At 47.2% G+C, this 26,250-nt stretch overlaps 1 protein-coding gene across 2 annotated transcripts in view; it reads left to right on the top strand.

The window, feature by feature from the left end:
- COL26A1 (collagen type XXVI alpha 1 chain) overlaps window positions 1-26,250 on the top strand; it is a 164,799-nt gene that overhangs the window by 67,736 nt on the left and 70,813 nt on the right. Inside the window, exon 3 of one of the 2 annotated variants that reach the window (XM_065920401.1) lies at window positions 1,282-1,379. In XM_065920401.1, coding sequence (XP_065776473.1) covers window positions 1,282-1,379 — 98 coding nt within the window. Of the gene's footprint in view, window positions 1-1,275; window positions 1,380-26,250 lie in introns of both variants that reach the window. The other variant, XM_065920400.1, reaches the window with a different exon arrangement.

The following is a 26,250-nucleotide window of genomic DNA, read 5'->3' as shown; positions in this document are numbered from 1 at the left end:
GCCCTGCCAACCCTTCCTCCTCCCCCATCCCCAGCTTAGAGCTCCAGGGGAAAGTGGCTTCGCTGGAATGTTTACGAAACACAAGGGAGAGGATTTTTTTTTTTTTTTTAAAAGAATAATTAGTGTAACAGGATTTTTCAGATTTAGCACACTATTTCTGAAATTCAAAACATGACTTATGTGTTTTCCTGTCAACAGTGCGCCTAAAAACGTCACGCCTGCTGCTCTCAATTAATTCATAATTTTCCCATTCATGATTAAGTTGCTTGGTGTCAGCAGATGCAAGTTCTGTGAAGTCATGCAGTTTTGCTTTCAAGAGGAAGCTGTGCAGACTTGATCAAGCAGTGATGGAAATTGAATAATAAAGCTGGGTTTTTGCCCCTTGTGAAAATCAATCATATGTATGTTTTCCTTTTTTAAACTATAGCTGATTTCCAGTGTGTAAATTACAATATGTTAGTTTCAGGTGTATAGCAAAGTGATTCAGTTTTATATGTATGTGTGTGTGCTCAGTCGTGTCTGACTCTGCGATCTCATCGTAGCCCGCCAGGCTTCTTTGTCCATAGGATTTCCCAGGCAGGAATACTAGAGTGGATTGCCATTTCCTGCTCTGTGGGATCTTCCCAACCCAGGGATTGAACCCCCGTCTCCTGTGTCTCCTGCATTGGCAGTCGAAGTCTTTACCGCTGTGCCACTTGGGAAGCCCGTACATATATTCTTTTTCAGATTCTTTTCCCTTAGAAGTTATTACAAAATATTGAGTGTAGTTCCCTGTGCTATACAGTAGCTCCTTGTTGGTTATCTATTTTATTTGTAGTAGTGTGTATCTGTTAATCCTAAACTCCTAATTTATCCCTCCATCCCCTTTGTGTGTGTGTATGTGTGTTAGTTGCTTTGTCACGTCCAACTCTTTGTGACCCCATGGACTGTAGCCCACCAGGTTCCTCTGTCCATAGGGTTCTCCAGGCAAGAATACTGGCGTGGGTTGCCAGATCCTTCTCCAGGCGATCTTCCTGTCCCAGGGATCGAAGCTGGGTCTCCCACATTTCAGACAGATTCCTTACCGTCTGAGCCAACCATAAATTTAGTTTCTATGCGTGTGGGTCTGTTTCTGTTTTATAAATAAGTTCATTTTTTTTTAGATTCCATATAAAAGCGATATCATATGATATTTGTGCTTCTGTATCTGGCTGGGCTGGGTGGTCTCTGCAGGAGTGGGGTCTGAGGTGGGTGGAGGGGGGCCCTCACACTGTCCTGATGCTGCCCTTGTGTTAGTTACAGGACTCTGATCAGACCCACGTACAGAGTGTCCTACCGCACAGTGACGGCGCTGGAATGGAGGTGCTGCCCTGGCTTTACCGGGAGCAACTGTGATGAGGGTGAGTCTCTGGGGAAAATTTGGGTTTGGAGAAAATAAAATCGATAAAAATTCTGGGATGCCAGAAGACTTTGACTACATGGACTAAAATGATCGATGTTGATGAAGGAGCTATATGCTTGTGAATATGTAAATTTTTATATTATGCAGCTAAATGTACTGAATTGTCATTTACCTGTAACTGTGTTTATCATTTTATTAATTTTAAATAAGGGGGTTGGGGGATGGCTGCTGGCCAGGCTGGTCCTCAGAGTCTCTGGATGCTCCTCTCCCGCCTGCCCTCCGTTGGGGAGGAGTTCCTCTCTTTTTCACATTCTTTCTTTCTCCCAAGCATCTCTGAACTAAACGCTCGGGACCAGCCAGCTGGGGTGAGCCTGACTCCCTGCCCGGGGAGCACCGAGGTGGGGTCCGTGTGTGCACTGCTCGGGCCAGGCCTGGAGGAGAATTGTAAGCCCCACCCTGGGGAGGAAATTCAATGCACAGCCTATTTCTTCTGCTCTGGCTCTGATTCACGCAGGAGCTGGGGCAGGCAGCGCTGGGTATGTGCTCTGAGTAAATGCAGATGAGCGCATGTGAGCCGTGAAGCCGCACCTGTTGTAGAATAAGGCAGATGGACCTGGTAGGTGGAAGGAGCAGGAGGGCCTCACCCCACCGGCCCCTCTGCCTGGCCGGTGCTCAGAGGAGGGCGGGGCCCAGGGCCAGGTGTCCCTTCCGAGCCCCGGGCCTTGGGCTCAGTCTGGCTCTGGAGCCCGAAGGGGCCAGACAGTAGCGCTTAGGTGGAAATCAAGGCGGGTGACAGAGCCCACTGCCACACCGCTCACGTCCAGCGAAGGTTGGGTCCAGCCTGATGAGCAGGTTTGCAGCTCACCCGGTTCTCCAGAAGAGCTAGGCTGTCCCCTGGCTCAGGGGTCAGTTTTGTATTTGGAAACAGTAGCTGTCCTCAACCTTGACTTTCTGACAACACGATCCTCCCTTGTCTTTTTTTTTATTCCCTGACTTACTGATTTTAGTTTTGTGTGTATGCACCGTCACTCCAGTCGTGTCTGGCTCTTTGTGACCCCATGGACTGTAGCCCGCCAGTCTCCTCTGTCCCTGGGGATTCTCCAGGCAAGAATACTGGAGTGGATGGCCATGCCCTCCTCCAGGGGATCTTCCTGGCCCAGGGATTGAACCCGAGTCTCTTGCATCTCTTTCATTGTAGGTGGATTCTTTACCCACTGAACCACCGGGAAGCCTGATTTTAGTTATATGTACGTTAAAATACTATTTGTTGTTGTTTAGTCACTAAGTCGTGTCCGATTCTTTGTGACCCCATGGACTGTAGCTTGCCAAGTTCCTCTGTCTCTTGCACTGGCAAGCAGGTTCTTTACCACCAAGTTACCTGGGAAGCCCAAGTTAGATCCTAACAAAACCCTTGGGCTTTTCCTCTCTACTGAGAAATCGTTTACATCTCTACAGTTTTGTACAAGTTAACATCCAACTTCACAGAACCTGAGCTACAACCTGTGGTAAATGGCAAGGAAGCAAAAAAACCTTCTCCCAGGATGACCCGTGGCCCTGAAGTGGGCTCCATGACATTGAAAGGTTGGGCCATCACCTTTTGGGCCCACTCGCATGTTTTGGGTAATTCTTGCAGACTGCTCAGACGAAGCACAACACTTGGCAAGCGGCAGCAGGCCAGGGGTGTTTGAGGGTCAAGCTTTGTTCTCAGGGAGGTTCTGCCCACCAGGATAGCAGTAGGTTCAAGCAGGGCCAGGGGCCCCCGCTTCCTGGGAGAGGAGATGGGGTGACTCTGACCTGGGCAAATGCCCCCAGAGGCGCCTGCCCTTGAGAGCGCGTGGCACCTCCCCTCCGGAAGGAAGATCATCCCTGGTCAACCGCACCGATGTGGGTTATCAGCACACTCACCAGAAACATCTGGGCGTCCCGAGCTAATTAGTAAGAGGTGCTGGCACCTTGCAAGACACTCTCAGCCTCAGAGCCTCTGCCAGAGCTCTGGAAGGATCTTCCAGGCTTGCCCACCTCGATGAGGACGTGTGTGCGTCTTAGGGCTTGGGATGAGGCTTGCCTCTTTCAAGGAGACTTGGGGTTGAGCAGTTCCTATCCATCTGTGAGTGTGAGGGTCCTGGGAACCCTATGGGCTTGAGGGATTCCTGGGAGCAGGAGGCCCCCGGCTGAGGTTGGGACTGGTTCCTAGAAGCCCTGGTAACGACTTTACATTCCCAGGGAGGAACCCATAATGACCGAAGGCAAAGCCAGGGCGGTGTCTGTGACTTCAGACACATTCCTGAGATGGTTGTGGAGGGGCCTGGACCATGACCTCCCCTCAGCTCCCAGGCTGACCTCTCTGGAAAGCCTGCAGGTCAGAGGGGCCCTCCTCCGTGGTTTCGCTTTGCCTCAGATGAGATTCCCCAGGAGGAGCATCTTTTTTTCTGATGCGTCTGGCCTTCCTTCCAAGCTGTCCGGTCTCTGGTTTTACGACTTGGGCTGGGATTGCCTGGAGGTAGCTGGTTCCCGCCTCCCTGATGGCCTGTCTCTGGACCTGTTTCCCTCTCCTCAGTCTCCATTTCTATTTCCTCCCTGGATGCCCCAGGAGTGCTGGCCCGAGGCTTGAGAATGATCTCCTTCACAGACATGTCTCCTACGTCGCAGGCGGATTTTTTACCGACTAAACCACCAGGGAAGCCTCATGTCTATATACCATCAATTCTAATTATTTAAAAATATATATTTTTATTTAATTATTTGCCTGTGCCAGATCTTAGTTTCAGCACGTGGAATCTTTAGTTGGAGCATGCAAACTCTCACTTGTGGCATGTGGGATCTAGTTCCCTTGCCAAGAATTGAACCCAGGACCCCTTCTTTGGTAGCATGGAGCCTTAGCCACCCAGACCTCCAGGGAACTCCTCCATCCTAATTATTTGACGAGTCTGCGTTTGTGAATCTTACTAAAATTTACTTGTAACCCAAATTAATACCTGAAGCACTTTTGTGGCCATTCAGAGCTGTGTGCAGAGCGATAAAAAATTTGAGTTGCCTCACGTGTGTTCCCATGTTAGGAGGTTGAACCAGATGGCTCCTTGCTTCTTGGTTTCAGTTCTCATGCAAACAAGCATCCTTTTCACAGCCTGTTTAGTGCCGTGTTCTTCGCATTTTTGTGCCTTTATTTTTGGGGGGGAGGGGAGTGATATTCTTGTCTAAAATGTCCCCAAGCACAGTGGGCCAATGTTCTTAGTGCAAAAAGACTGATGTGACTTCCTGAGAAAATAACATGTGTTAAGTAAGCTTTGTTTGGCATGAGTTACAGTGCTGCTATTGGCTGTGGGTTAAATGTTAACGAATCTACAATGTAGATTCAATAAGATGTCTTTAGATGGAAGCCCACATAAAACAAGCTTATGTACTGATCGTATTGATCCGTTGACGAACATGTTGTGACCTGATACTCACAGGAATCTAATCCTGTATTTCCCCCACAAGCGATGGTTCAGTACTCACTGATTCAGGATTCCCCGGGGACTTGATGAAATGTGGCTACCCTGAATAAGGAGAATTAACTGTAATATCTGCATCTATCTGGAAATATTTTTTTCTTATTGCACAAGCAAGTACGTGTTGGGTGTAGAAAAGTGAAAACATCCAGAATTTTACCTCTCAAGGTGACCCCCAGTCTCACTTTGAAGAAAAACCTCCAGATCCTTTATTTTGTAGGGGAAGGGCTACACTGGGTCTTTGCTGTGGCATGCAGGCTTTCTCTCTTTGTGGCATACAGGCTTCTCTTATTGCACAGCGAGGCTCTCTAGTTGTGGTGTGGGCTTAGTTGCCCAGAGGCTTGTGAGATCTTAGTTCCCCGACCAAGGGAACACCCTGGATCCCGCACCCCCTGCATTGGAAGGCGAATCTTAACCACTGGACTGCCAGAGTGGTTCCACAGACCTTTTTCTGTGCTTTCATGTCTGTTATACTCTGCACACCGTTCGATAACTTTTTTTTTTCACATCGATTGTCATGAACACGTCTCCTAGTCAGTAGATTGCTTTTTCTATTACCATTTCAATGACTGCGGAATTTGGGTACACACTTTATTAACTAACCCCCTACTAGAAAATATTTAACTTGTTTCCATTTAAAAATTTTTCATAATCTTGCTGCAAGCATCTCTCTTTGGCTGACATAAAATTTACATATACCAGTGGACACCCATTTTAAGTGTACAATTTGAAGAATTTTGATACATGCATATATCACCTCACAGAAAATCCCCACCCCTTAACAACCTCTGTTCTGATTTCTAACATCATAGCTCAGTTTTATCCATGCTTGAACTTCATGTAAAAGCAGTCATATATACTCCTTTGTGCATGTTTTCTTTCACTTAGGATAATGTTTTTGAGATTTATTCATGTCCTTATATGTGTATCAGTAGTTTCTTTGTCACTGAGGATTGTTCCGTTGTATGCATGTGTACGTGGTAAGTCGCTTCAGTTGTGTCCGACTCTTTGCGACCCTGTGAACAGTAGCCCATCAGGCTCCTCTGACCATGGGATTCTCCAGGCAAGAATACTGGAGTGGGTTGCCATTCCCTTCTCCAGGGTACCTTTCTGACCCAGGTGTTGAACCCATGTCTCTTATGTCTCCTGCACTGGCAGGCAGATTCTTCACTACTACTGCCACCTGGGAAGCCCATCCAATTGTAAAAATAGCTGGTTGTATTCACCCATTTTCCTGTGAATAGATGTTTGAGTTGTTTATAGTTTTTGCCTTTATGAAGAAAGCTTCTGTGAACAGTCTTGTTTATGTCTTTCTATCAACATGTCTGTTTTTATTTCCCTTGGGTAGATCGCTAGAAGTGGAATTGCTAGGTTGCAATGCATGCTTAAGTTTTTAAGAGTCAAACTGTTTTCTAAAGTGGTTTTACCATGTTACACTCTTATCAGCAAAGTATGTTCTAATTGCTCCACATCCTTGTCAACAGTTGGTGGTGTCAGCGTTTAATTTTAGCCATTCTAGTGGGTATGAAGCGAGGCTTCCCCAGTAGCTCAGCTGGTAAAGAATCCACCTCCAATGCAGGAGACCCTGGTTCTATTCCTGAGTTGGGAAGATCCCCTGGAGAATGGATAGGCTACCCACTCCAGTATTCTTGGGCTTCCCTGGAGGCCCAGATGGTAGAGAATCCGTCTGCAATGCAGGATACCTGGGTTTGATCCCTGGGTTGGGAAGATCTCCTGGAGTAGGATGGCAACCCACTCCAGTATTCTTGCCTGGAGAAACCCCATGGACAGAGGAGCCTGGCAGGCTACAGTCCATGAGTTCACACAGAGTCAGACACGACAAGCGACTAAGCAGCAGCAGCAGTGGGTATGAAACACTTTCTAATTTGCCCTTGCCTGTTGATTTACGATGTTGAGCATCTTTCTGTATGCCTATTCGAGTGCTTACTAACCATTCTTAGATCTTCTTTTGTGTCTGTTCAAGACTTTTGCTCATTTTTGAGTTGTTTAATAATAATAATAAAACCAGCCAAACTGTTTCCAAAGAAGTGTTAACACGTTGTACTCCTACAAGTAGAGTGTTTTCCAATTGTCCCCCTTTCTCACCAACATTTGGTGTTGTTAGTTTTTTTAACTTGAACTGTTCTAGTAAGGATGGAATGATACGTAATTCTAGTTTTCTTCTTTTTTAAGTCTGTTTTGACCACTCTAGTTCTTTTGCATTTCTGTAAAAATTTTACAGTCCATTTATTAATGTCTATAAAAATGTCTACTGGGTTGAAATTAGGATTGTGATGAATTTGCAGACCCAGTTTGGGGAGAATGGATCTTTTACTGGTGAATCTTCTGATTCATGAACATGATATTTCTCTGCATTTATATAAGGCTTTAATTGTTCTCAGCAATATTTTGTAGTTTTCACAGTAGATGGCTTTCTTATCTTTTATTAGATGTATTTATAAGTATTTCTATTTTTTTTGGTGCTTCTAAAAAATAGAATTAAAGTTTTCATGTTATTTTACTGATATTATATAGAAATATATTTAATTTTTTATTGTTGACTTTGTGTCTGAAACCCATGCTAAATCCATTTTTTAATTCTTATATATTGATTAGCTTATATATTGATTATAGCTTACATATTGATTTGTTTGGATTTTCTACATAAACTCTCATGTCTTCTGTGACTAAAATCATTTTTGCTTTTTCTTTTCAAATATTTTGCTTTTAATTCCTTTTTCTTGTCTTATTGGACCGACTAGAATGTCTAGTAAAATGTTTAATAGAGGTTGTGAGAATAGATATACTTGTTCCTGATCATAGGGGAGAAGTTCTCAATATTTAAAAATTTATTATTAAATATGTTATTAGCAGTAGGTTTTCTATGTATTGGAGAAGGAAATGGCAACACACTCTAGTATTCTTGCCTGGAGAGTTCGGTGGATGGAGGAGGCTGGCGGGCTATCTATGGGGTCACAAAGAGTTGGACACGACTGAGCAACTAACACTTTCTATGTGTGCTATTTATCAGATGAGGACAGTCACTTCCAAGTTGGTTGAGAGTATTCATCAGGAATAGGAATAGGAGCTAAATCTTATCAAATGCTTTTTCTGCATCTATATTCAGGTGATTATATTTTTATCCTTTGTTATGTTAATGCAACACATTGATTAATTTGGAATACTAAACCAATCTTTTGTTCCTGGGAGTAGCCTTATTATTACTGGAATGAACTTCATTTGGATACTTTATTCTTTTTTATATTTCCATATTTGATGTCTATCTGTAGTTTTCTTTCCTTCTACTATCTATCAATTTTTAATTATGAGGGTTAAGCTGTTCTCATAAAAAGAATTGGGAGATTTTCCCTCCTCTGTTTTCTGAAAACTCTTTTTTTTGAAGATCGTATTGCTTTTTCAAGTGTTTAATTAAACTTTGAATTCACAGGGAAACCATCTGGACCTGTAGTTTTATTTGTGGGGAAATTTTTGATAACAAATTCATTCTCTTTCATCTATATAGGGCCACACATGTTTTCTATTTCTTATGTTAATAATTATTTGCACATTTTAAATCAACTTTATAGAAGTATAATTTACATACAATGCATTATATGTATTTAATTTACATACACCGGAAGTATACAGTTCAATAACTTTTGACCCCCATGAATGAATAATTATCTGTATAATTCTCTTCTCTCTGGTATTCCACCCACCAGTTTTGCCTTAGCCTGCCTGGCCGTACTCTGATTTCTCTTTCTTCAGTTCAGACGGATTGCTGTGGGCTACTTGTTACCACCATCATGCGCTCCAGTCCGGAAAGTGCTTTCAGGAATCACCTTGTTTGTTTTCCTTCTCTCAGGAATCACTGCTCCACATGGTTCCATGTCTGTGAATATTTGTTTCATAAATTTCATCTCATGTTCTAGTTGTTTATGATGGGAGGGCAAGTTCAATATGACTTAGTCTATCATGACTGGAATCAGAAGTTGCATATTTTCCTTTACTGGCTTTTAGTTATACTTCTCCGTATGATATACTAGTGCTCCAAAAGGTTACAATCTGTAGTCTTAACTTATCATAGCAAACTTAGCGTAAGTATGGGACTATTCCATGTACAATGAAAGAAAATTTTAACAGTTCATTTATCTACTCCCTCCATTCTTTTGCTATTGTTGTCATATGCTTTAAATATGAATGTGTTAGAAATTTTACAATTCATCATTATACTTTTTGCATTAACAGATTACTATTTAAGACATGAAGAGAAGGAAAAACAGTCTTCCCTTTATTCTGTAGTTTCATTTCCAATGATCTTTATTTCTTCCTGAAGCTCTGAGCTTTCTTCTAGAATCCTTTTTCCTCAGTGCCAAGAAGTTCTTTCAGCAATTCTTATAGTACAGATTTACTTGTGGTGAATTCTCTGAATGCAAAAAGAATGTTTCAATATCTATTTTGTGTTAATGTTTATCTATCTATCTATAGATATTTGTATCTATATATATCTCTCTATATATATATCTATAGATATCTATAGATATTTGTATCTATAGAAACATGCATTTGTTGTTGTTTGGTTGCTAAGCAATGTTTGATTCTTCATGACCCCACAGACTGTAGCATGCCAGGCTCCTCTGTCCTCCATTATCCCCAGAGTTTGCTCAAATTCATGTCCATTGAATCAGTGACTTAACATAAAATTTACCATTTCAGCCATTTTAAAGCATATGATTCAGTGGTATTAAATATGTTCAGAGTGTTTTGCAACCATCATGCTATCTAATTCCAGAATTTTTATCACCCCAAAGGGAAACCCTACACCCATTAAGCAGTCATTCCTCATTCTCTCCTTCCCTTAGTGCTTGGCAACCACGAATCTGCTTCCTGTCTCTACTGCTTTACCTATTCTAGATATTTCATATAAATGGAATCATTCAATATGAGGCCTTTGTGTCTGGCTTCTTTTACTTTACAAAATGTTTTGAAGCTTCATCCAAGTTGTGGCATGTATCTGAATAATGAATAATATTCCATTAGATGGATACACTGGTTTTGTTTATTCATTCATCAGTTGATGGACAATTTGGGTTGTTTCCACCTTTCGACTATTGTGATTAGTGCTGCTATGCACATTCACGTACAAGTTTTTGTTTGAACACCTGTTTTCAATTCTTTTTGATATATACTTAGGATTGGGGTTTCTGAGTCATATGGTAATTTTCTGTTTAACTAGCTGAGGGACTGCAAGACTGTTTTCATAGTGGCTGCACCATTTCACATTTCCACCTGCAATGTACAGGGGCTGTAGTTTCTCCACATCATCTATGATACTTCACTTTCCATTAATTTTTTGAATATTTTTATTGAGTTTATAATTGTGGATTGATCTTTTTTCTTTCAGTTATTTTAAACAGCTTGGTCGTTCTATTGTCTTCTTGCATCCATTATTTCAGGTGAGAAGTCTGCTGTCATCATGTTTCCCCAATAAGAATGTTTCCTTTTTTCCTTTGGTCGTTTTCAAGAGTTTTCTTCATCTTTGCCTTTCAGCAGTTTGACTATGATGTTACCAAGTGAGATCTTAAAAGTCTTGCTTGGGTTTCTTTGAACATCTTGGATCTGTAAGTCCGTGTTTTTGACCAAATTTGGAAAATTTTTGTCCATCATTTCAAATGTATTTTTCTGCCTTATTCTCTCCCCTCCTCTTAAGATTCCATTTGCATCCATGTTAGATTGCTTGAGACTGTCATTGAGGATCTGTGTTTTTTCCCCTCTTTTCTTCAGGTTGGATAATTTCTATCAATCTGTCGTCAAGTTCATTGACTCTTTCTTATGACTTTACAAGCTTCTGTTAAGCCCTCCAGTGAAGTTTTCACTTCAGATATTATGCTTTTCAGTTCTGAAATTTCCATGTGGGTATATATGTGTGGTTTTTTGTTTTGCTTATATTTCCCTGATAAGCTTTCCCCATCTGTTCACTCATTATGACCATAATTTATTTTTGTATCCAAGGATGTGTATGTAATAGCTGCTTTTAAGTCCTTGTCTTCTATTTCCAACATCTGGGTCATCTTATAGTTTGTTTGTATTGACACTTTTGACTTGGGTAGTGTTTACTTCGTTCTCTCTCTCTCTCTCTTTCATTCCCCTTCCTTCCTTCCATGTTAATAGCTTTTGCTTGTCTCTGGACACTTTGAAAAATATACTTCAGAGATTCAGATTTTTTGGGGAGAGTGTTGACTTCTGTGTAGCAAACCGTTAAATCACTGTACATTTGTGAAGGCTTGGTTTTTTTTCACTTTATTGGGGTGGATATGTAAATCAGACTTGGGATACAGCTTTTTCACCTAAGGTGTAGCCTTTCTGTGGTTTCAAAGGCAAGCTATAATAATAAACACCTAACTGAGGTTTTTATTAAGCCCCCTAACTTGGAGAGACTCAAGCTCTAGATCACCTTCCTTTTATTAGACAGCAGCTGATACATCTGCTCAGCTTTTGTAGCTTTCCCACTGTTGTTTTCTGCTAAGCTTGTTGGAATCTCCCCTACACATGCACAGTTCAGGGGTCAGCCAAGGATTTCAGGGTAGTTTGTACACAGAGTTTAAGGCTCTCAGCTCAGTGTTGTTCTTCTCTAATTAGATTTCTTCCCCCAGTTTCCAGGTTCTCTGGCAGCCTTAAGACTCAACAACTGCAGTTTTTGATTTGCATTCTGGCCACCCTGCATTGCCTGAACTGGGGTATGACCTTGAGGGAAAAACCATGTAATGTGGTATTCACTCAGTGGTATTCTCTTGTTTGCCAAGTTTTGGATTCCCACCAGTTTCTGCTGGCTTTTTGTTATTCTCTAGTGCCTCCAAATAGTTGTTTAAATTTTTATCTAGAGTGTGTTATTTTTATCTTAAGTGGAATTAGTCTGACACAAGCTACTCCATCCGGCTGGCACTCGAACTTTGTGACCATCTTTTTAGTTAGATCTTTGTCCACATCTTTAGTGATTTCCTTAGAATAAACTCGTAAGCAGAATTATTGGGTCAGGGAGCATGTACACCACATCAAGGGTTATGAATCATACTGCCAAACAAGTCCCTAGAAAGGTTGCTTATTACAGTGTTGTGGACAGGTTGAGAAATTCTGGAGGGTAGTGTTGTCGTGACTAACTTCCCATTGTGGTACCCGACACAGTGCTGACACTTAGTATCTGCAAACACCTTTGACCAGCTTTGTACCTGGAATATGATTGCTGCCAGTGCTGATCAAAGGAGTTGGCTGTAACCTTGGGACAGAGGACCATTACTTCATCACCAGAGGTACATTTAAAAGTGTTCCTTCAGCCACCTTCTGCCAACAGATGTCCCTTTAAGTGAGTTCAACTGGCTAGCAGCAGAGATGATACCAACACCTTTATCAACATTGTATAATCACGTCAGTATTCCTCATGTCTGAAATTTCATACTTTCAGAAGGCCTTTCAGTCACATTATTTTATATTTCCACAGTACAGAAGTTGCTACAGACCATCTGTGTCCCCCTCCCCCAGAGGTATATGTTGAAATCTATTCCTCAAGATATAGGTGTATTAGGGGCCTTTGGAAGGTAATTGAGAGAAGCCTGGTGGGTTTTGGTCTATAGGGTTGCAGAGAGTCAGACACCACTGAAGCAATCTAGATTGGGAGGTAATTAGGTCATGAAGGTAGAGCCCTTATGAATGGGATTGTTGTTGGTTGTTGTTGAGTTGCTAAGTTCTTTCTGTCTCTTTTGCAACCCCATGGACTGTAGCTCACCAGGCTCCTCTGTCCATGGGGTTTCCCAAGCAAGAATATTGGAGTGGGTTGCCATTTCCTTCTCCACGGGATCTTCCTGACCCAGGGATCGAACCCATGTCTCCTGCATTGGCAGGAGGATTCTTTACTGCTGAGCCACCTGGGAAGCCCTGTGAATGGGATTAGTGACCTTATAAGAGACTCCAGAGAGCTCCCTCACCCTTTCTGCCATGTGAGGACATGTGAAGAAGACAGATGCCTGCGAACCAGGAACTTGGCCAAGGTCATCCAGCTGACAAATTGCTGATACAGAGCTGACACTTGAATCTCGTGCTCCTGATTAAATGCTCCTTACTCTAAATTACCCGCAACCTTTAAGGTATTGGGAAATCCCACTCAAAGCTTCCCCAGCACAAAGGACAGATCAACTGGACTCTCACCTGGCTCCTTCACGTAATACCTGCTATGGTCTGGTCCCTGGTGTTTTAGAGGCAAGATCTCATGTTGCTTTGGTGTCGTGGAGGAGCTTTGCCACAAACTCATCAGGAGATGACAAGTTTAATTCAACCAGGGAATGCTTCCTGTGTGTGGTGGTGTGTGTGTGTGTGTGCGTGCGTGCACATGCACGCTGGAGTCCTGGCCAGGACAGGAAATGAATCCTCTGGGCCTCCATATGGGCAAGGGCAGGCCCGGGGCGAGGTAGCTCAGTTAGTGCATCCAAGCACTGAGCTGACTGATTTGAGTCCAAGACGATGCTGACATTTCACCTCTGGCTAGAGCTCTGCGTATGAGTGTGTTTGTGTTTTAAATGGCTGAGTGTTCAAAGCCAGAAGGAGTTCTCCTGGGAGAAGGCTGTAGCCTCCTGGCTAATTTGCAGAGCTCAGCATTTTAGGGAAATGATTCTTAGTGAATCTGATGATGTTTCCAAGACTTGCTACCATGGCTGCCATTAAAGGGAGGGGGACAAGCCATACATTCAAATTAGCCTGGAGGTTCTAGACACTGTGCAAGGTGCTTGGGTCACACTGATGAAAAGGAGACCTCAGGAGCTCCTAAACGGTGGGGGCAGGAGTATGTTGGAGGGTGCTGGGGATAGAGGTGTGAGCAGATCATCATAATACTGCCAAGTAAAGGGCTTTGCTAAAGGCGTTAGGGACTTCCCTGGTGGCTCAGTGGTAAAGAATCCGTCTGCCAATGTAGGAGATGTGGGTTAAATCCCTGGGTCGGGAAGATCCCCTGGAGGAGGAAAGGGCAACCCACTCCAGTATTCTTGCCTGGGAAATCCCATGGACAGAGGAGCCTGGTGGACTACAGTTCATGGGGGTCACAAAAGAGTGGGCCACGACTAAAGAACAACAGCAAAAGCCAAGTTAGAGGTGCTATGTGACCCCCAGAGGGTAGAGATTGGGGAGGGGGTCTTCCTCCAGCTCACGACATCACCCTCTATGTCCAGCTCAGCTCACTTTCTCAGATCTACACTCCGCTGAGCATCCCCTCGCCCTCATAAGCTCCATCCTTCTCACCCACTGGTTTCTTTCCATCAGCAAGTGAAGCATCTCTCATCTTTGAGAAAACAGTCTTACTGAATCTGCGTCACCCTTTAGCCACAGTCCCGTTTTGGGCTTCCTTTCTTGGCCAAGCCTTTTGGGAGAACTACCTTCCTATCCTCAGCTTCCTTGCTTCCAGGCTCTTCTGGCAACTTGCAAGGTAAAGCCTTAACCCCACTTACCACTCAGAGGGTCTTTTCACCATCCACTGGCCAAGAGCTGGAACCCAATACATTTCTTGAATGAATGAATGAAAGATTAGAAAGGCAGTTTTCACAGGTGTGTGATAAGAGGTTCAGATGATGGATGGCTGATTCTCCCCATTGTAGAGACGAGTAGCTGAGGCTTAGAGAAATGTTATTATCTATGTGAGGCCTTGCTGGAACCCATGGGGGAGCAGGAGACCAAGTGATGGGAAGAAGAAAGGGCCACTGCTTTCCGACTGGCTGAGCTGGAGAGGACCACTTGGGCACTGACCACTCAGCCGCTTCTAACACCTGCTTCTTTGCTGGCCTCTTTGGTAGACTTCTGACCCTGGCCTGTTGGGGAGAGTGAGCTGAGAATCTGTTCTGTTCAGCATCTGCTCCTGCTCACAGCCTCAACAGACAGCGTGGCCTCAATGATGAGATTCGGGGCCCTTTGATACTCCGTCCCAGCCTGGAGTGGTTCCAGCCGTCGAGATGGGTTTTGTTGTCAGGCGAGCATCTTTCGGCACCTCCCGTCATGCTGTGTGGGGCTATAAATATCCACAGATGTCACCTGCCTGTTCTTTCTCTGGAAAGCGCTTGCACGGGGGCTGGCCCAGGTCGCAGGCGCAGCGCTCAGCTGCTGGGCTGTCTGCACGTCCAGAGGGCTCCCAGCACTCCCTGTGGCCGCTGCTGGTTCATTCACGGGCACTTTGCAGGGTGTGGCTGGGGCCACCATGGTGCCACAGGAGATGGTTGCTAAGCTGGTTAATTTTCTGAGGCTCTCCTGGCCGGAGTTACATGACCTCTGGGGGAACCCGGATGTTTCCCACTGGCCGCAGAGATCCAGAGTCTCTCCAGGGCAGAGGCTCCAGGTGCAAGACAAGGCTCTCCTGTCACTCCCTCTGACGTGCTGAACACGAGGAGGGAGATGGGGGCCTCCACGGAGATCTAGGAAAGGCTGGTAGAGCCCAGGACAGTCAGGCTCTGTCTCTCTGCAGTTAGTCACCTCCTCAAGAGGTGAGTATCGGCCAGCCCAGAGACCAGGGGGTGGGCCACGTGTGCCTGAAATGGCACAAACACGCTACAGTGAGATGTCATGGTAGAGGGGGCTGTGCATGGGCGAGGAGGAGGGGCCGAGCAAAGGATAGCAGATGTGCATTCCACCCGCCGAGCGCAGCCTTTGGCGGGGGGTCGGGGGAGGATTGGGTCCCTCAATTAGTGTCTGATGCTCCAGGGAGAACATGTTCATCCCCTCAGCGACCTGAGAGATGCCAGTGGGCTTCTTTCCAGAGCACTCAGGAAAGGAGTGGAAGGGCTGTCTAGCACATGGCCTGTGTGTTGGCGGGGAGACGTCTGCAGTGGGGGTGGGTGCTGATGTTAAGAGAAGAGGGGAAAGTATAAGCAGTGGAGGAGTCTCGTCAATTCAGCAGATCCAGGAGCTGGTCTTCCTCTTCCTCCTGCTTTGCGTTAGGATCCTCTCTGGGGCCAAGTTCACACACCAGGGCTCAAGGTCACACACTTCGCTTTGGGTGGCTGGGGGCGGCTCCAGTGCACTGGCGAGGACGGTTGGGCCATCAGCCTGCTGCAGGAAAGCATTTCCAGAACCTTCCAGCTGGGGCCGGGGTCTCAGGGACTGAGCACATCACACCCACGCTGTGGCCGGGATGGGGGAAGGGGGCCGTGGCCAATGTCATCAACTATAAACTCATCCATATGATGCTATCTTAGACTGGATGGAGCCAGTGGCTGGCAGAGGCAACTGGTCTACCCCAGCCCCACCCACATGGTCTATGCAGTTGACTGGGACGTGCCTGTGCTTGGCAGAAGACTTGGCCTGTCATGGTGGGTGGTGCTGGACGGGCCCCATTCAGGGATCCCTTTCAACTCAACAGCCTCGTCTTCTAGATACTTCTGCTTCTCTCCCCGGGACCTCCAGGACTGCAGTGTTATCAACAGCTCCTCATGTTCTCATCGGGGACCTCTGTGTCTTGACCCCAGGTGACAGACGGGGAGGGTGGGGGAGGTCTGGACCCATCACGACAGTCCTAGAACCAGGATGTACTGAGGACTAGAGAATGCAGGCGTCTGCTGGGTGAGACGGAGTGAAGCAAGCCAGGGGCCTCCCGCCGAGGAGGGGCTTCCAGGGAGGGTGTCCCACGTGACCCAGGCACTTAAGGAGTGACATGACCCTGCTACCATCCTCTCCTTCCCCAGGAGAGTGGACCGGACATCTCTGCAGACAGCAAGGACAGACCAGGATTGACAGGCAGAAATGGGTTCCCTGGACCAGGCTTTCTCTGCTGAAGCCTGCTGCCGTCCTGATTCTCAGCTCAGTCTTTTCCCGAAAGAGGATGGAGGTGGCTGGGATCCAGCCCTTCTGAAAACTGGACAGGACATTTTCTCACAGTTGCTCCTAAGGTGGGGCTGAGAGGGCCCAGCTCTCAGGGTGGGAGGTTAAGAGCCTTCCTGGAGAGGAAGGGGTGGTGGGCGCTGAGTCTCCTGGAATTGCGGGAGCAGCTGCTCTGTGCAAAGCACCTGGCAGAGCTTGCAGGAGTCTGTGCTCAGTGCCTGGCCGTAATCCTCACTGGCCACACTAGAGCCATGGCAGGAGGTGGTGCGGGTGCCAGAGTCCTGCCCAGCGTCTCCAGGCTCACTCTTCCCACCTCCGCAGGCTATGTCCAGGGTCCCCCAAGGAGGCACGAGGCAGCCCCCCCCCCCCCCAGGCACTGTTCTGTGAGCTGCGGCCAGGCTGTTCTCCTCCATGCGGCCTCCCTTGGGCTGCATGAGTGCCCCAGAGATAGGCTGGACCCACTTTACCTGTATGAGCTGACAGCACACTTGGTGTTCTCATGTCCTCGATGACGGGCTCATTGGATCTGCTTGCTTAGCTCAGGCTGTTGTAACAGAATTCCACAGACTGGGGGCATTAGTGAAAGTGAAAGTCGCTTAGTCATGTCCAACTTTTTGCAACCCCATGGACCGCAGCCTGCCAGGCTCCTCTGTTCATGGAATTCTCCAGGCCAGAATACTGGAGTGGGTAGCCATTCCCTTCTCCAGGGGATCCTCCCTACCCAGGGATCAGCCCCAGATCTCGCGCATTGCAGGCGGATTCTTTACTGTCTGAGCCACCAGGGAAACAAGGGGACTTAAACCACAGACATTTGTTTTGCAAATGTTCTGGAAGCCTTGCGGTCCAAGATCAAGATACTGGCAGATTTGGTTTCCAGTGAAAGCTATCTTTCTGGTCACCTTCTTGCTGTGTCCCCAAAGGGTGATGGGGACACAGGGACAAGGAGAGAGCTCTCCGGTGTCTCTTTATGTGAAAGTCGCTCAGTCGTGTCAGACTCTTTGCGACCCCATGGACTGTAGCCTGCCAGGCTCCTCTGTTCATGGGATTCTCCAAGCAAGAATACTGGAGTGGGTTGCCATGCCTTCTTCCAGGAATCTTTCCAACCCAGGGATTGAACCTGGGTCTCCTGCATTGAAGGCAGATTTTTTACCATCTGAGCCACCAGGGAAGCCCCTCTTCTTCTAAAGGCACTCACTAATCCCATCATGGGGCCCACCCCCAAGATTTGCTTGGTGACGTATCTACCCATTCCTCTATCCCTCTCTCCATCTTACTTTTTGGTACCCGGGTCCTCGTGTCCTGGGTGGATGGGTTCAGAGAGGCAGCTTCGTCTTCTTTTAAAATATTTGTTTATTTACTTGGCTGCACTGGGGCGTAGTTGCTGCGTGCAGGATCTTTGCTTTTGGCATGTAAGCTCTTAGTTGTGGCACACGGAGTCTTAGTTGCAGCATGTGGAATCTGGTTCCTTGACCAGGAATCAAACCAGGGCCCCCTGCATTGGGAGTGCAGAATCTTACCACTGATCACCAGGGAAGTCCTGAGAGGCAGCCTCTTTAATATCTCATCTGCACCTCACCCCAGGCTTCCCAGGTGGCACAGTGATAAAGAACCTGCCTGCCAATGCAGGAGATGCAAGAGACTCAGGTTTGATGTCTGGGTCAGGAAGATACCCTGAAGCAGAGATTTGCAACCCACTCCAATATCCATGCCTAGAGAATCCCATGGACAGAGAAACCAGCCGGGCTACAGTCCGTGGGATCGCAAAGAGTTCAACACGACTGAGCATGCACACATACATGCATACTGCATCTCATCCTGGGCCTGTGTCTGTGAGTGAGCCCTGCTGTGTATTTTTAGTTTCCCATCATATAGTATCTCTGCCTCTCTCTTGCTGAGCAGACTCGGTTTCCCGAATCCTCCTCCAGATCAGACAGGCGACCGTGACCGCCATCCTCGCTGCCCTGTCTGGTTCTCCTGTCCCTGGGGACAGTGGTGGATGAGCTATACCCGAATCGGTGGGTGGGACTTCCGTCTGATTTGCTTTATGGGCTCCATTTAAATGTTTTTCTTCCAGTGCCATGTGACCAACACTGGGAGCTCAGGAAGGTTCTCTCTGAACCATTTTAACAGAGTTAGCTCCTGGGCTTGGACTGGGGAGGGGAGAGGAGGGGAGAGCCCCAGCCCACGCAGATATGAGGAGGTGCCTTGCAGTGATAAAAGCATCAGGGCCCTTCTCATGTAACCGGAAACCCATGGGCAGAGTGTGGTCATGTTACAACAGGACAAGCAGAGTGGAGAACAGTGTCTTACCTCCCCAAGGGCCCACCCGTGATCCCCTGCAGTGTGGGGTGAGCCAGGCCAGCTGGCTGAGGGCAAGGGTACCCTGGGCAGCGTGGGACAATGACTGTCCACCCATCCTGGAGGAAAGGAAGGGTTGGTCACGCACACCCTGCTTCCTGTGATCCTGCTTTGCCCAGGGTGGCCGTCTCCCAGTTAGAGTCCCCAGACAGGGGGTCTGGGCTTGGTGCCCAGCACCATGAAACGATCCATCTCTCCTTGTAGAAGGATTCCATATCTCTCATTCTCCTGGACAGTGGAAATACCACAGACGTCAACCCAGGCCAGGAGCTGAAATGCTGTCTCCACACCCTCGCTCTGTGGGCAAGTCACTTCCTATCTCTGAACCTCAGTTTCCTCATCTGTAAAGTGGGCTCAATGATACGTGTCTTGCAGACTTATTAATTCTATTGCATATCAAATGAGATGAATTAAAAAGTACCTGATGGGCACAAGCAGCCCTTAATAAGTGGCTCTTGTTACTATTATTGTTCTCTCAACTTGCCCTGTGTTGGGTACAATGCCAAGTGCTAGGTATCAGAAATATACATCGACTGATCATGGTGTCCTTTCCTTCTGAATATGGGTGCTTTAGGGCTGAAATGGACCTGAAAATCTCTATTAGGCCCTTGTGTGTGTGTGTGTGTATGTGTGTGTGTGTGTGTGAGAAACGTGAGGGGAGGAGGTTGATTTTATATCTGCTGTTTTTGAACGTGACTGATGTCTGAGCTGGAAGAAGCACAAGCTGGAATCAAGATTGCTGGGAGAAATATCAATAACCTCAGATATGCAGATGACACCACCATTATGGCAGAAAGTGAAGAGGAACTAAAAAGCCTCTTGATGAAAGTGAAAGAGGAGAGTGAAAAAGTTGGCTTAAAGCTCAACATTCAGAAAACTAAGATCATGGCATCCGGTCCCATCACTTCATGGCAAATAGATGGGGAAACAGTGGAAACAGTGTCAGGCTTTATTTTTTTGGGCTCCAAAATCACTGCAGATGGTGATTGCAGCCATGAAATCAAAAAACACTTACTCCTGGAAGGAAAGTTATGACCAACCTAGACAGCGTATTAAAAAGCAGAGACATTACTTTGCCAACAAAGGTCCGTCTAGTTGGGCTATGGTTTTTCCAGTGGTCATGTATGGATGTAAGAGTTGGACTGTGAAGAAAGCAGAGCCCTGAAAAATTGATGTTTTTGAACTGTGGTGTTGGAGGAGACTCTTGAGAATCCCTTGGACTGCAAGGAGATCCAACCAGTCCATCCTAAAGGAGATCAGTCCTGGGTGTTCATTGGAAGGACTGATGCTGAAGCTGAAATGCCAATACTTTGGTCACCTCATGTGAAGAGTTGACTCACTGGAAAAGACCTTGATGCTGGGAGGGACTGGGGGCAGGAGGAGAAGGGGACGACAGAGGATGAGATGGCTGGATGGCATCACTGACTCGATGGACATGAGTTTGGGTAAACTCCGGGAACTGGTGATGGACAGGGAGGCCTGGTGTGCTGCGGTTCATGGGGTCGCAGAGTCGGACACGACTGAGCGACTGAACTGAACTGAACTGAGGTCTGAGCACAACGTGAGATTTAACCCATAGACTCCCAGGCACCAGGGGTCACGGAAGTGGGGTTCAGTCAGCTGCCAGAGATGCTGAGTGGCCCCAAGAGGGAGAGGGCATCAGGGTCCTTAGTCCTGCTGCCGGGGCTGGGTGTCCTGCGTCGACTGCCAGGTGTGATCTCACCCGCCGAGGTGCTGTTCTCCTTGAGGGAGAGGAGGTCTGCAGCCAGGGGCTGGGCTCCAACCAGATTCCCCTTCAAAGCAGCTGATCAGCACCAATGTTGCTCGGAATGGAAGCTGGGAGGTGGCAGGTGGTGTGGATGGAGCTGGGAGCGTGAGGCCAGAAGCCGAGACTGTTCCTGGGTATGTGACCTTCATTAAGTCACCTGCCCGTCAGTTTCTCCTCTGGAAACCGGGTTGTTCTGCTGGCGAGGGGTGAGCCTTTGAGGTCTGCAAGCCTGTGGTTCTGGGCTCTCCTCCGCAGGAGCAAGGCTGTTGTAACAACGAGGCTGAGCTCTGGTTATTGTAAACTTCCCGCAGAACGAGGCATACCTTACCATGATGTCATGTCTAGACACGCAGGTCAGGTATAAATTATGGAGACAAAGTAGCATGTTCAGTGGTTAGACTGTAAAACTTTAATGAGAGATTTCTGTGACTCCAGCATGTGCTGGGGAAGACTGCTTTCAGAAGAGGAGAAGGAGGAGAGGCCCTTTCTTCCTTTTTCACTTCCTTTCCGGCATCTGTGCTTGGGGCAAGGCCCTCAGGGCTCACGGAGACTCTGGTCCCAGGTGGCGGCTTCCTCCAGCACAGGAAGTGACCAGTGCTGGTTTCCGGAGACCCAGGAGCTGGATCACTGCCCTGCTGAGCTGGGTGGACCTGGGGCAAGTCTCAACCTCACAGGGCCTCAGTTTCCTTATCTGTAAAATGGGGGTGGAAGAGACAGAGAACATTCCAGCACAAACGTTTCCATCTCCTGATCTTTAAGGACCTGGCAGAGCAAAGCAGTAGACACGTGTGTCGAGCAGAAGGAATGCCTTTTTGCATTTTAAGACCAACCTCCTGCAGCTTTGGTGATGAGAAATGTGGCAAGGCAAAGGAGCAGCTTCAGAGGCTGTGAAGTGCCGTGCTATCGAGAGGGGGCCTCTGGGGTATCCTCTGGAGATCCTGGGGTCTCCTCTGAAAAGGGCTGAAAGTTAAGCCAGTAGCACTTGAGGGGAAGGGGACAACAGAGGGTGAGATGGTTGGATGGCATCACCGACTCAATGGACATGAGTTTTAGCAAACTCTGGTGATGGACAGGGAAGCCTGGCGTGCTGCAGTCCAAGGGGTCGCAAAGAGTCAGACACGACTGAGCGACTGAACAACAAATTGAGGGGATGTCTTTGTGGAAAAGATGGACACTGTTGTGCTTTTGTTTTTTTCTTTCTGATACCAAATACATTGTTCCAACAGCAGTTCTCCAATTCTCTGACTGCTACTGGGGGTTTGACACTCCCAATTCCTATTCTGATGCCAGCTGTCCAGAGTTAGAGGACACCCCACACATGAAGGGCTCCATCAGACAAGACTGCTCCCCACTTCAGGTGCCAGCTGCACTGAGGTCCCGGGGCCACATGGCCTTCTCTGCCACCCTGCTGTGGGTTCCCATGACACCCCTTCAAGTGCGATAATTCACTAGAGTGACTCACAGAACTCAGGAAAGCACTGTACTTACCACTACAGTTTTATCATAAAGGGTACAACTCAGGAACAGCCAAATGGAACAGCCGCAGGTTGAGGGATGGGGAGGGTGCTGAGCTTCCACACCCTCTGGGGTGCACCGCCCTCCCAAGCACCTCTGTGTGTTTACCCACCCAGCTCTATAAGCCCCATGCTCTGGGATCTTTATGGAAATTCCATTACATAGACACGGTTGATTTAATCATGGTCACTGGTGACTGAAGTCAGTCTCTAGCCCCTCTCCCCTCTCCAGTGGTCTGGGCTGAGGCTGAAAGTTCCAACCTCCTAACCAAATGATTGGTTCCTTTGGCCACCAGCCCCCAACCTAAAGCCCTCTAGGGACCCACCTGGAGTCACCTGATTAGCATGAACTCAGGTGTGCTTGAAAGGGGCTCTTTGTGAATAATAAAAGAGGCTCCCATCACTCTGGAAATTCCAAAGGTTTTGGGAGCTTGATTCCAGGAACTGGGGACGAAGGTCAAACATAAACATTTTATAATACCGCCTCTGTAAGCTGGTGGTACTGAATACACTGAGGATGCCTACCTTGGTCCCTAGATCTGAGGCAGGGGAGGCCCTGGCATCTGGTAATGATATGTCATACCGCGGCTCCAGCAGCCGTTGCGCACAACGCAGGCGTCTGTTTCCAGATGCCCCGGTGTGCATCACGGCAGGAGTCACACGTGTGGCAGAGGGATGACCGAGCGTTTGAACGGGGCGGCTGCCATTGCAGGATGCTCAGGCCTTTGCCGTGTGGATGGAGCCATTCAGTCTCGGAAGGCATCGGTGCTACAGGGCAGTATATACTGCGTGAATGAAGGATACAGGCTCTGTGATCCCAGGACGTGTGGACCAGGGTCATGTTCATCACATCCCAGGAGAATGACCCCCAGGGGACCACGGAGCAGCTGGGATGAGGACGGTCTGTCCTCAGCCAACTGTTTCACCATCTTGTCGCATTAATGAAGTGCCCACCTGCTCTGCGGAGCTCATAAACACTGGAGGATATGCGCAAACCCTCATTCCTTACCACTGAAGTGTCGTGGGGAGGAGAGGCCTCCCGGGGACCCTCGGGCTCTGCAGAGGGAGTACATTTGGCTCTGGGTCCCCTGTTCCCACAAGAACCTCCCACATGTTCTTTAGGGCCAAGCGTTGCCTGAACTTCCCCTCAGAGGGGGCTGTATTTCCTGACTTGGGTTGGAATGTTCCAGAACCCCCGTGCCTTGCTCTGCTTTGAACAGTTATTTATTGCCTGGGCCTCTCCTTCAGCACTTCTCTCCCAGGCTTGGGGTTTCCTCCTCCCGCCCCTTCCCACTCTCTCCCTCCCACCCTTCTCCTCCTCTCAATTGCCTACATGTTCATTTTTCCAACTATTCTCTGAGCTGCCTGGGGGTTGCGTCTTTCTCTGCTGCTTTTTGGTCTGCAAGGACGCCACCCTAAGGAAAAAAAAGTGGGGTTTCACCTACAGTCAAATCTGGCCCCACCACTTCCTAGCTACGAAATGTTGGACAAGCAAATGATTTCCTGGAGCCTCACTTTCCCCATCAATGAAATAGGAAAATTGGGGCTTACCCTGCAGAGGTCTTAGGAGGTTCTCAAGGCTCCTGAGAAGTGCCCAGCTCCTGGGAGCACCCAGGAAACCAGACCAGGGCCTGGCCCATGAGAAACACGTGCTGCCTGGCACCTGGCCCTGGGACAAGATTTCCTTTTACCTTCCCAGTAACCCCAGGGAACAGGCAGGCATCACGGTGCTCCCATTTTACAGATGAGAAAGGTGAGGCTAAGTGCTTAAGTGGGTAGATGAAGGCCACATGGTTGGTAAGTGATTGATCTTGGAGCAAGTCACTTTGTTCCAAGAGCAAATCACAACCAGGTCCTGCCTTTGGACTTACGCCGCATTCAGTAAGGAATAAATGAATGAATGGACGATTATATACAGGGTTGTTCCATGGCTGTAGCCAGCTCTGGGATCCCCGAGCTGTGAGGGAGAAGCCCCGGGCAGGGTAAAGAAAAGCAGGTCGCCAGCTGGGTTGGTTTGGCAGAAGGATAGGTCTCCAGAGGCCTCATTCAGAGACCAAGGGCCAGGGTCAAGGTCACAGGGTGGACTCACAGAGCAAAGCTGTTTGCATATATCATGTGCATCTGTGTTTATGATCCGTGCGTGTGCCTCGTGAGTATGGGATATGTGTGGTGACTATGCATATGGTCCGTGTATGCATAGAACTGGTGCAAGTGCAGGCGTGTGTGAGGGGTAGGTGTGCTGTCTGTGCATGGTGGGTGCGTGTGATACGTGTGAGCATGTAGGGGATATGTGTGTTGGTGAGTGGATTGTGTGTCTATGTGGTATATGCGTGCTGTGTGTGTAGTGATGTGTGTAAAGTCTGTGCTCATGTGTGCATTAGTGTGTGAGGTTTGTGTGTGAGTGTGCAGATATGCAGTGAGTGTGTAATAAACCCTCTGTGATGTTCTCGGGAACTGGTTAGATTCCCCTGAGATAATCTGTCTAATCTTGAACTTGGAGGTTGTACATCTGGCCACCTGCACAAAGGAAGCTGAGACGGCGGGGAGGGGTGGGTGAGGCGGGTCTGACCCTTTGAGTGTTAACTTGCACTTAACCCACGAGCTTTCAGCATGGCTCCCTCACCCTCCTTCACACCTGGTATCGTTACATCACGAGATCCTATTTTTTTTCTCTCCGGAGAATAAGTCTCCAGTTTTCTGCCTAAGTGATGTGAGTACCTTGAAACTTCTTCCTCCTTGTAGACTTCACATCTGTCCTATTTTTAACACCTCCACAGAACTTCCCTTTTCTCAGTACCTGATGCACTGCCCTTTGCAGGAGGAAAACGAGCTTTTCTCAGCCCATCACCCTGCTGACTCGGGACTCAACACTTGAGTCAGCAAAGGCAGCTCCCATTTCTGCATTTGTTTTGCAGTTTTCACATTTCTGCTGCAGTCAGTTTCTCTCCTCTTTTCTTTATCCTTGTCAGTTTATATCTTTAGAAAAACCAAACCCCCAAAATCTTCTTGTCACTTCAGTGGGGTTTAAGGAGAGTGTTTATTTATTTGTTTGGTTTTTGGCTATACCAGGTCTTAGTTGTGGCACGGGACATCTTTTTGTTGAGGCATGCAAACTCAGTTGGGGCATGTGGGATCTACTTCCTTGACCAAGGATCAAACCTGGGCCCCCTGCATTGGGAGCGTGGAGTCTTAGCCACTAAATCACCAAAGAAGTCCTCAGAGAGTGTTGATAAATGTGTACCTTACATCTCTGCAGAAAACTAGTAAGCCAAGGAAAACAGCACGCTGTTCCTTTGTGGAGGCAGGTGAACTTGGCTCAGTAACCCTTAGTACCTCTTACCATCCACATGGTCAAGTTAAACTCATAATTTAAAAATTGTACATAGGAACTGTTTCAAACTAACTAAAAAATGCATAAAAAGTACCCCATAAGAGACCCAGGTACCCACTACTGAGAGTTAACAGTGGTTGTCAGCATTATGTCATATTTGCCTCAAAACAATTTTTTTTAACTTTAAAATTTTTTATTTTTAAAATAATTCAAAACAGTGTCTTAAAGTCATGAAATATTAACAAGTATTACTAAAACCAGGTACAGCTGAAGTCCCACCATCCATGCCTTTTCTCTTTTTCCTTCCCAGGCAAAACACTAACCTCAAATTGGTGTGTGCCCTTCTGAGGCAAATTTCTGTATTAATATTTTACGTATATATACTTCCCTTGTGGCTCAGATGGTAAAGAATCTGTCTGCAATGCAGGAGACCCAGGTTTGATCCCTGAGTCAGGAAAATCCCTTGAAGAAGGGAATGGCTACCCATTCCAGTGTTCTTGCCTGGAGAATTCCACGGACAGAGGAGCCTGGTTGGCTATACAGTCCATGGGGCCACAAAGAGTCAG

Source organism: Muntiacus reevesi, chromosome 2 (assembly GCF_963930625.1).
Source record: "Muntiacus reevesi chromosome 2, mMunRee1.1, whole genome shotgun sequence".
Classification (NCBI taxonomy): Eukaryota; Metazoa; Chordata; class Mammalia; order Artiodactyla; family Cervidae; genus Muntiacus; species Muntiacus reevesi.
This window is presented reverse-complemented; position numbering and strand designations above follow the sequence as displayed.